We start from the raw sequence: 9729 nt of genomic DNA, 5'->3' as shown, positions 1-9729 counted from the left end.
AGTGGCCCAAAGCGCCTACTGCTGGAAGACGGTGAAACCAGGCATCTCAGAAAGCTGGGACCTGGGGGGGAGGGGGGGGCTGCCGCTGGTGTGAGGCCGACTTCTGTCCCATGTCTGGCGCTGCTGGGTGCTTTCACCCAGACGGGCTCATTTAATCCCACAACGTTGGTGCTGTTGCTTTACAAGACTAGCAACTGAGGCACAAAAAGGATGAGTGATTCCCCAAGCCCACAGCTGGTAAACAGAGGTCAGAATCTGATCCTTACGCACTGGACCACTCATCGTGTGTGCTCTCGGAGCAGTGTTGGCCACACCACCCACCTCTCTTTAATTCTATGCCCACATACCTGTGTGGGGTGCGCCTTGTTATCCCAATTTAACAAAGCCAGGAAGTGGGGAGGACAGGCCTGGAGCCCGGGGCTTGAGAAGCCAGAAGGGAAATAGATAGAGCTGGTCAGGCGCCTACCTAGCCCTGGAGAGCGGGGCTGAGAGCCGCGTGAACTCTCTGACCCAAAGTTCCTTCATCAGGTAAAAAATGGGATCAATAAAAGCCTTTCCTCACAGGGTTGTTGTGAGGAATAAGTACGTGCTCAGCCCCCTGCCTGGCACACACTAAGTTCTCAACCTACCGTGGTTCTACTGCTGTCATTAAAGTTATTATTATATAATCCGGTTTCTCACAGGCTTGTCCACAAACCTTATCTCATTTACTTCTCACAGCCACCCTGGGGATAGCTATTACCCTTCCTGTTTTACAAATAAGGAAAAGGAGGCTCCAGGAGAGGCAATGAGGGACCAAACAGCCCCAGACCACCAGTGGCAGAGCCTGATTTAGAAGCAGGAGGCCCCCAGCATGGGAGTAATGACGTCTCCTCCATTTGAAGGTCCTTGGATCCCCAAAGGAGCAAAGGAGGGCTCACCCCGGGCCGGGGCCGGGGCCGGGCACCCTCCCTCCTCACCTCTCACTCTCCAGTAGCCTCATTCTCCCCACCCAGCAAGAGCCAGCAACTTGCCCAGGGTCACACAGCAGGACGGTGACCTGACTCAGGAACGCAGGCCTTAAGATTGCAAATCCTGAGGCCTCTTGGTCATTGGGGGCAGATTATTAGGAAGAACCCCCAACATGCTGCCTCCTGCCCTTCCGGGTCCTCTGGGACTGATCCCACTGGTAGACAAATACATTTTTCTCTTCAAGATACTGAGACTCTGCAAATAACATAAAACTGCAAATAAATAAACAAGAATCATCAGAATAATAGGTCAACCATCCCCTTGGGGGTGGGGGTGGGAGGGCAGCCAGGCAGCTCAGTGCCTACTATGTGTCAGGCCCTAAGCCCTGCATTCTCTTAGTATCTCATTCAAGGCTTACTGACAATCCTGCAATGCACACACTGCCCATTTTACAAACAAGAAAACCAAAGTCTAAAGATAGGCAGTCACTTGCTCAAGGTCACGGAGCTAGAAAGTGACCGACCCAAATGAGAACACTCAGTTCTGGGTAACCCTATCTCCGAGCTCTCACCACATCCCCAAGACAGGGTGAGAGTGAGAGGGGCCCGGCCAGGGGTGCAGCAGTCAGTTTGCACCTAATGATTTTAGAATTCGTGGGTAGACAACGATTCTGTTGTCTCCCTCCAGGGTAGACAGCCGAGGCTGGCGCTGGGGTGACCGCCCAGCGCGCGGTCCTGTCCCGTCCTGTTCACGGTCCCCCTCGCCGGCCCTCGACAGTCCCCGAGGGCGTGAGCGGAGCAGGGAGGGAGTGGTCCCAGCGCCCAGGCTGGCCTGCAGCGGGAGAGACTCGCTGCTCCCGTTACCCAAAGAGATGCCGCTATTTGCTCGAATGATGAGCCGCCCCCGCGCCTCGCCCCTCAGGGACCCCAGGTCCCCACACCTGCCGTGCCATGGGCGGGTTCCCACTCGCGACCACAGTCCCCGTCCATCCTGCAACGAATTTCGAGGGGCTGGAGCCCCGCTCCCCACCGGGCGACCCTGGGTCCCTAGACCAGCCGGGCCCCGCACGCGTGGGCACCTGCGAGTCACACCTCGGTCCGCCTGGCGGGGGCCAGGGAGTGTCTCCAAAGTGGCCCGGGCGGGGGTGAATTCTCCCCACGCGGGTCGGTGTCCTCGGGAGCGCGGAGCATGCTGCAGTGCTCCCCTCACCCCGCGCGCTGGGAGCGCGGAGCTTGCGCCCGGTGGTGCGCTCCTTTCGTTGCTCCCGTGGCGGTGGAGTGTCCAAGAGGCTTCCGCGGATTCCACAGGGTCGTTCCGGGCTTGCAACTCCATTACAATTGAAAGGATTCACATGGTTTGGGTTTTGCCCAGATGAAAAAAATTTGGAAGAAAACGAAACACCCCTCCGCAAACGACAATCTCACCAGCAGAGCACTCTGGCCCGCCCCGCGCTGTGGCCGGGTAGCGGCCCCGGCCGGGAGGAGCGGGGAGCGTCTGCTAATTGCAGCTTCGTTAGATTTCGGGTTTGGGAGGCTGCGGTTCGGGCGCTAATATCCGCCGCCCATTATCCCGGCTAATAAATTTGACCTATTGTTCGTTTGTTAAAATGATGTCACCTTGGAACAGTCCCTAAGCTCCTATTTCCATGAATTAGGCCTTTATTGAAAGCCGGGAGCCAATGGGAGGAGAGAGGCTTGTTGATCGCAGCCAATGGCTGCGGCGGGAGAGGAATTAGCAGCGGAAACTCCAGGTTCGGTTCAAGAAAGATGACACAGAGCCTGTCGGGCCCGCGCACTCTTGGCAAAGTTTCAGTGCAACGAGAGGCGCCGGGCGCTCCATGGCCGCGCCGTAACAGGGACCCAGCCGCCTCCCCGCCCAGCCCAGCCCAGCCCTTCCGCCCGCCCAGGATGGAGGCGCCCGCCAGCGCGCAGACCCCGCACCCGCACGAGCCCATCAGCTTCGGCATCGACCAGATCCTCAACAGCCCGGACCAGGACAGCGCACCAGCCCCGCGGGGCCCCGACGGCGCCAGCTACCTGGGAGGGCCCCCCGGGGGCCGTCCGGGCGCCACATACCCGTCTCTACCCGCCTCCTTTGCCGGCCTGGGCGCGCCCTTCGAGGACCCGGGATCTTACAGTGTCAACCTGAGCCTGGCGCCCGCCGGCGTGATCCGAGTGCCAGCGCACAGGCCGCTGCCCGGGGCTGTGCCACCGCCTCTGCCTAGCGCGCTGCCCGCCATGCCCTCCGTGCCCACGGTCTCCAGCCTGGGCGGCCTCAATTTCCCCTGGATGGAGAGCAGCCGCCGCTTCGTGAAAGACCGCTTCACAGGTGAGCAGGGCCAGCAAAAGGCACCGGGCCTCGGCCCTCCCGGGGCCAGAGGCGCCGCGCCCTAGGTGCTCCACTCTGGGAAACGATTCCGGAGGCCCAAGCGCGTCGGAGGCCTCAGCTCCCGGGGCCCCGGACAACCACAGGGGGGTGGAAATCAGGGAGTTTCGGGGAAATAAGCCTACGCCCAGGGGAAGAGGGGGGTAACTCCCGCCCGGCTTGGTGCCGCTGGGGACGCGAGGGACCAACGAAATAGCGGAGCACTCTGCGCCCCACCGGGCGGCACGGGGTCCGCATGGGGCCTGAACGGCAGTGGAGCCGGGCTGGGCTTCAGGGGGCCTCCCGTGTCTCCGCAGCGGCGGCGGCCCTCACGCCCTTCACCGTGACCCGGCGCATCGGCCACCCCTACCAGAACAGGACGCCGCCCAAGCGAAAGAAGCCGCGCACGTCCTTTTCTCGGGTGCAGATCTGCGAGCTGGAAAAGCGCTTCCACCGCCAGAAGTACCTGGCCTCGGCCGAGAGGGCGGCGCTCGCAAAGTCCCTCAAAATGACGGACGCGCAGGTCAAGACCTGGTTCCAAAACCGGAGGACCAAGTGGCGGTGAGAGAGGCCCGGCTCGGCCCATCTTGCACCCGCCCTTCACCCGCCCCGCGCCGCAGCCTCGCTCTCTCCCCATTCTGTGCTACCCGCTACCCGCCCTCCCAGGGCTGAGCCTCCCCTGCTCCTTCCCAAATTTTATCTCCCTTCTCTCCTTCCCGCCGGCCTGCGTATCTCTCTCCTCTCCCGCGCCTCGGCTTCTCCTCCATTCTCATCCCTGTGTCGCTCTCGTGCGCCTCTCCAACTCTCGGTGTTTTCTTCCGTCTCTGCGCCCTTTCGGTTTCCTCTCACCTGCACCTCCACCAGCAGCCGCGCCACCCCCCCCCCCCCACCCCGGGCTCTCTCGTACTCCCCTAATCCCTCCAGCTTGCCCTCTGGGATTTCCGACAGTCCGCGCGGGCTCCATGTTCCCCCTCTGGCTCCTCATCCTGACTCCAGCCCCGTTTTTATCCGATCCCTATTTCCATCCAACCCGTGAACGGCGAAGCGATCGCGTTTTTGAAGAGAGGTTCGAGAAGGGCCTGGGAGAACTGGATGAGGCTGACCCGGCCCAGGGACACCGCGCGGGCAGTTGCAGAGCCAGCCCTCCCACCCGCGGACCCTAGCGACCCGACTGTCCTCAGGGCCGAGTCAGTTACACACACGCCCTGTCCTTATCCCGCAAAAGAAACATCTTTGTTGTTGGCGAAGCCACAATACCCGGACGTGCAGGTGGGCAGCGGGCTGAGTCCCCTCCCCGCGACCGCCCGACACACAACAAAAACAAACGATGCCAACCCACTCCCCGGACGCGCGGGGCTCGAGCGCACAGCGCCGGCAGGGGTGCAGACGGGTCCTGCGCCTCGAGGCTCCCGGCTGGCCTCCGGCTCCCGGGAGGGCTGGGGCCCCGCCGGCAGCCCCGCAGTGCCGGGTGCATGACGGTGCTGTCCCTCTCCCTCCCCCGGTGCAGGCGGCAGACGGCGGAGGAGCGGGAGGCGGAGCGGCAGCAGGCGAGCCGGCTCATGCTGCAGCTGCAACACGACGCCTTCCAAAAGAGCCTCAACGACTCCATCCAGCCCGACCCTCTCTGTCTGCACAACTCGTCGCTCTTTGCTCTGCAGAATCTGCAGCCCTGGGAGGAGGACAGCTCCAAGGTCCCCGCCGTCACCTCTCTGGTGTGAGCCACCAGCGCGCACAGTGGCCAAGGATCGCCGCCCCCACCCGGCGGGGCGCCCCGGGCCCCCAGCCGGGCTGGGGGGGGGGACCCGAGGCCGAAAGGCACAGGGGCCTCCGAGCTCGAGTAGGCCCCGGGGCGCGGCCGCATCCCCGCCGGCCGCGGAGGGGGGCTGGGCCCGGGCTCCGCGCGGCTGCACAATCCGAGCCCCCGCCCCGCGCCCAGTCCCGCCCCAGGCCGGGGCCTGACAAAGAAAGCGCCTTACGTTTCTCCGCCCCTCGCCCGCACCCCCCGGGCCGGGCGCCTGTATTATACTTTGTACTTTTGCCCAAACGTGTAAATAATGAAAGTTTTGGCTTTTTTCTTTAGAAACCGGCCACCTGCTTCCCCTGCGGGGGCTGCTGGAGGAAGGGCGGCCGACCAGGTGGCTGGGGGGAGCGCCAGGGCTGGAGCACCCTGCGTTTAGGCTGGGTCCACTCCTCTCCTTTTCCGTTCCTTTTATTTAAGTCGTTTTATTTAATAAAAAAGTTAGCTATTTCACTTAACGCCGCTTTTATTTCGTTTTCGTTCCAATAATGCTCGGCAAGCCCGGCCCTGCGCCCCACCCCATCGGCGGTAGAGGCCGAGCCGCGGTGTACGGGGGCGCGTCCACCTCTCCAAGCTTCGTCGGTTTTCGCCTCAGCTCCAACCCCGGCCCGGGGCCCCGGGGAGGATCCGCCGTGCAGGTCAGTGCGTGCCGGCCGCTGGCAGTTTGGGTGCCGGCGGGGTGGGGCGGACATGGGAAGGGCACTCAAGGCCCAGAGGTCGAAGGTCGGCGCCAGGCAGGGTTGGGGATGAAAGCTCCCCCCCACCCCGGCGGGTACTTAGGTCGTCACAGGCCAGACCCACCTAGGGGGTGAAAGGCACCGTGACCTCGAACTTCTAAGAACTCGGAGCCCTTCCCCTCCCCACCCCCCCCACAACCCACTGACCTCCTCTTTTTCCAGTGAGGCCTCAGGCCCTGGGCGGACCCAAAGACTGGCAATAGGGGATCTGGGCGCACTGTGGGCGGGCGGTGTGCACAGAACCGGCGCACGTCCTGGGTCTCCAAACGCTCGGTGTCTGAGGAGTAAGCGCGGGGCACAAACCCAGAACATGGGCACACTCTTGGTTTACGTGGGACCGCAGTTGGGGCGTGACGTCAAGCAACGTCACCGCAGCCTGGCGGCGTCACTCTTCAGGAGAGGGGCGGGGCGCCCCGAAACCCTGGAATACCGAGCCCAGGTGTGAAAGCAGGGAGGCCCCGTCCACCCAGCTTTATCTCGGCTCGAAAGCTGGGAGTTTTGGGGATCACGGGACGGGCGGTGGGTGGTCCCTTCCAACAAGACACACGCCGGAAGCGTTCGTGAACATTTCCTCTTGCTCCCTCATTTTTTCCCCCTTTTATTCGGTCTTTTAATTTTTTTCTTCTTTCTGGCCTCTCCACGATGTTCTCTATTTTCTACTCTATTTGTTACTCTGGGTCTCCGTGCTACTATAACTTTTGCTTTTCCTTTACAGTTTTATGTTTCCCTGTATAGTTCGTTCACTGTTGCTTTTAGTTTCCCCGACACTTGCTTTTTGTCGTATCCTGCCCCCCCCCCGGCTCTCTCCATTTCTCACTCTCCCGTCCTCTGTCTCTCTCGGGGTTTCTTTTCCTCTCTCTCTTCCTCCTTCCCTCCTTTCCTGTGTCCTTTTTGTTTTCTTTTTCTGCTCTCAGAATCTCTTCGCTTCTCTTCCTCTGTGTCTGTCTCTGCCACCCCCTCCTCCTGACCGGCTCCCATTAGCTTCCTGAGGCGGAACAGTTCGGGGGCTGTCCCACAGGCCCTAGGGCCGCACCCCCCCCACCTCAGCACACCGCCTTCCCCCCAGGCCAAGCGCCACCCTGAGGGCTCGGGGATTTGGGCGCCTTCGTTTTACGCGGGCTGTGGGATCGTCTTCCCTGGCAGGGCTCCAGAGACGGGAGGGAGTCTAAGAAACACAGGCGGAGCTCCCATGGTTGCTGCCTTCACCTCCACCTCCAAGCCCTACCCGCCCACTTATAGACACCCCCAGAGAGGAACTAGAGGGACTCAGACCTTCAGGTCTCTTCGGCAGGTGGTTTCTGGAAATGCTTCTCTTTTCTTCGCTAAAAAGCCCGATGAACGCCCCTATCGGGATGGGAAACCTTGGCCTTCGGGCCGGGGACTTAAACATCTAAGAACAATCTTTGCCTTTGCTGGCTGAGCACGTCTTCCCCGGGGACTAGCGTTGCTTTCCAATTTCCCTCACTTTTTTTTCTTTTTCTCTATAATAAGGCATAGTGGTTTTGTTTTTCTAAATTATTTTTGTTGTTTTGCCAGGATGACCCTCAATTCTTGGGCCTTTTCGGGGAACACACACTCATCTTTTTCTTCCTTCCTGGTGCCTCTGGTCTCTGACCCGGAAGCTCGCCCGGGGTCTGCGTTCAGCCGAGCTCCGGGATGGGGACCTACGCAGTCTTGCTTCGGCTCTCGGGGACGTCAGTATGTTTCCCTACCGGGTGCTTCTGGGGCTTTTGCCCTCTCTGAGCGCTTTGCCCCAATCAAGCCTGGCCCAGCCAGAGACTAAAAGAGTCCCTCTGAGTTAGGGGGCTGAGCCCACTCATGTGGGGCCGGGTCGCGACTGTGTGGTGCCTATGCCCACCCAGAGCAGTGTGGGCGCCCCCAGGGGGTAGGACAGATTGCTGGGCGATGCAAGGGTGTTTAGTGCCGAACCCCCTCCTCCCGATGGGCAAGGCCTGGAGGTTGCCATTTCCACTGTGGCTGTGTGGGACTAGAGCCCCCAAACGCCCTGTTAAGGGTCACAGCTCCTACTCCTCACCCCCGGTAGGCTGTGAGGCAGAGTGTCGGAGCAGAAACATCCAGATCAGGCAGCTGCCCCTAAGGCTGAGCATAGGGGAGAGAGAATCTGGAATAGGCTGGGAAGCCCACCTGGACGCTTTCTTGGCGATCCGTTCCCGATATTAGACCCCACCTCTGCCGGAGGAAGTGGCCTTGGCTCCAGAGGCAGCAGGCGCGTGTGGACACCCAGCCCCACCATGGAGGGAATTAAGGACCAGAAGCAGTAGGCCTCTGGGTGAAGGCTGAAGACCGATTCGCCGCCCTTCCCCAGGGCCTTCCTTAGCCTCGGTTCAAGCGTCTCCAAAGCCGCGCCCATTTTACAGATGCAGGACTGGGAGGCAAGAGTCAGCTTGTCAGCCTGTGCGACCATTCTCCCGGGTTCTCCTGGCGCGCTGGTTTTGGGCAGGCAGGGAGGTCTGGACCCCAGGCGTCGGCCAAGAGAGGTGAGGCTGCCCTGCCCAGGGGCGAGGAGTTAGGCTGTGCTCAGCTTTCCCTGAGAGGCTCCAAAGCCGGTAGAGTCTGCGAGGACACACCGATCAGAGAGACAGACAGACTTGCACGTACACACACACACACACACACACACACACACACACACACACACACACAAGCTCTGGGGCCGGCTTCTCACTTCCCTCAAGTGGGAACGATTCTCCTTCAGCAGCAAGCAACCTATACAGCACCAGCTGGGGACAGCGAGCTTTGCACGCAGTGTGGTTTAGGATGACCCACACAACATTTCTGCAGGGTTTGGATGCCCCACACCACTTTGCAGTTGGAAAAATGAAGGATCAGAGAAGTCCAGAAATTAGTTCTGGGTCGCGCGGCTGCAGCGGACCCGCGCTCTCGTTCTGCGCCCACCCCCCCAAACCAACGCTCTCCTTCTAATACTTGGGAGGAAAGGGGGACTTGGCCTAGTGAGGGCTGGGGCGACGGCCTAGGGTGCACCTGCAGGCACCCTGACACGAGGCTCGGGGTTATCAGTGGAGCCGAAGGACCTTCCCACCCCGGCTTGGGCGCTGGACTCCGCGCGTCCCAAGGGCACCAGCGCCTCCCGCCTCCCAGGCTTGCGCACGTTTGCCCTCGAAGCAGGAGCGGGGAGACTTAGCCGCTGCCACTCCCAGCTCGGCGGTGAGACTCCCGAGGCCCCGCAGCGCCCCTGGGCTGGGCGACCTTCTCCTGCCTGCGGGGCTTCTCAAAAACCTGCGGCCGAAGGACGCAGCCTTGTCCAGGTCGGGCCGCCCGCCGGCTGCGCCTTTTCCGCGGCCGAGGCCGGTGCAGCAGAAGGCGGTGCGCGTCTCTTACGCGTTGGTCTGGCTAGGCGCTCCGGGTTAGGGGCCTAAGAATATGGCCTCTCACCTCCCATCGAGACCGCCAGGCCCAGAATGGGGCCCAGGCTGCGGCAGCGCTGAAGGTTTCTGGGAACCTTCGCCAAAATCTCACCCTCGGCCTCAGCGCAACTAAAACACAGGGCGGCGGCGTGGTGCAGCCGCCTGCATTCTGGAGTGGTGAAGGGTTCTCGACACTCAAGGCGGGTTTCCTAGTGGGAAACCCGCCGGTAGCGGCGACGCCCCACATTTGCAAGCATCCTGTCTGTTTTGAGCATCTCCTCTTAGCGACGCCCAGACCCAGTCGCACTTTCTTGTGGTTCAGAAACTCGCAAAATCCTCACGGACTTGCCACAGTGATCGGTGCCTTCCCTCTTACCACCCAGCCGCGGGTTGGACGAAGTTCTCCGCTCAGCTCCGTCGCTCTCTTTCTGTATGGCCCTGAGCGAGTGGCTCTGACTCTCTGCGCTTTGGTTTCCGCATCTGTAAAATTAGG

At 61.4% G+C, this 9729-nt stretch overlaps 1 protein-coding gene across 1 annotated transcript; it reads left to right on the top strand.

Annotated features, from left to right (window-relative positions):
• The first annotated feature begins 2717 nt into the window (after positions 1–2717).
• Positions 2718–5033, top strand: TLX3 (T cell leukemia homeobox 3). Its single transcript, XM_028102615.2, has 3 exons — positions 2718–3279; positions 3633–3876; positions 4823–5033. Exons 1-3 carry the CDS (start codon positions 2718–2720, stop codon positions 5031–5033), a joined length of 1017 nt encoding a protein of 338 aa, XP_027958416.2.
• Positions 5034–9729: the final 4696 nt, after the last annotated feature.

Source organism: Eumetopias jubatus, unplaced genomic scaffold (assembly GCF_037043125.1).
Source record: "Eumetopias jubatus isolate StellerSeaLion01/CBP00866 unplaced genomic scaffold, mEumJub1_p1.0 scaffold_5, whole genome shotgun sequence".
Classification (NCBI taxonomy): domain Eukaryota; kingdom Metazoa; phylum Chordata; class Mammalia; order Carnivora; family Otariidae; genus Eumetopias; species Eumetopias jubatus.
The sequence above is the reverse complement of the archived record's forward strand: the minus strand, read 5'-3'. Positions and strand labels throughout refer to the sequence as shown.

Excerpts from the sequence above, each read along its gene's own strand:
- TLX3 (XM_028102615.2), top strand. The coding sequence starts at position 2,718 with ATGACACAGAGCCTGTCGGGCCCGCGCACTCTTGGCAAAGTTTCAGTG. Across the intron at positions 3,280-3,632 it reads CGTGAAAGACCGCTTCACAG|CGGCGGCGGCCCTCACGCCC; the intron begins GTGAGCAGGGCC and ends GTGTCTCCGCAG. Across the intron at positions 3,877-4,822 it reads AACCGGAGGACCAAGTGGCG|GCGGCAGACGGCGGAGGAGC; the intron begins GTGAGAGAGGCC and ends CCCCCGGTGCAG.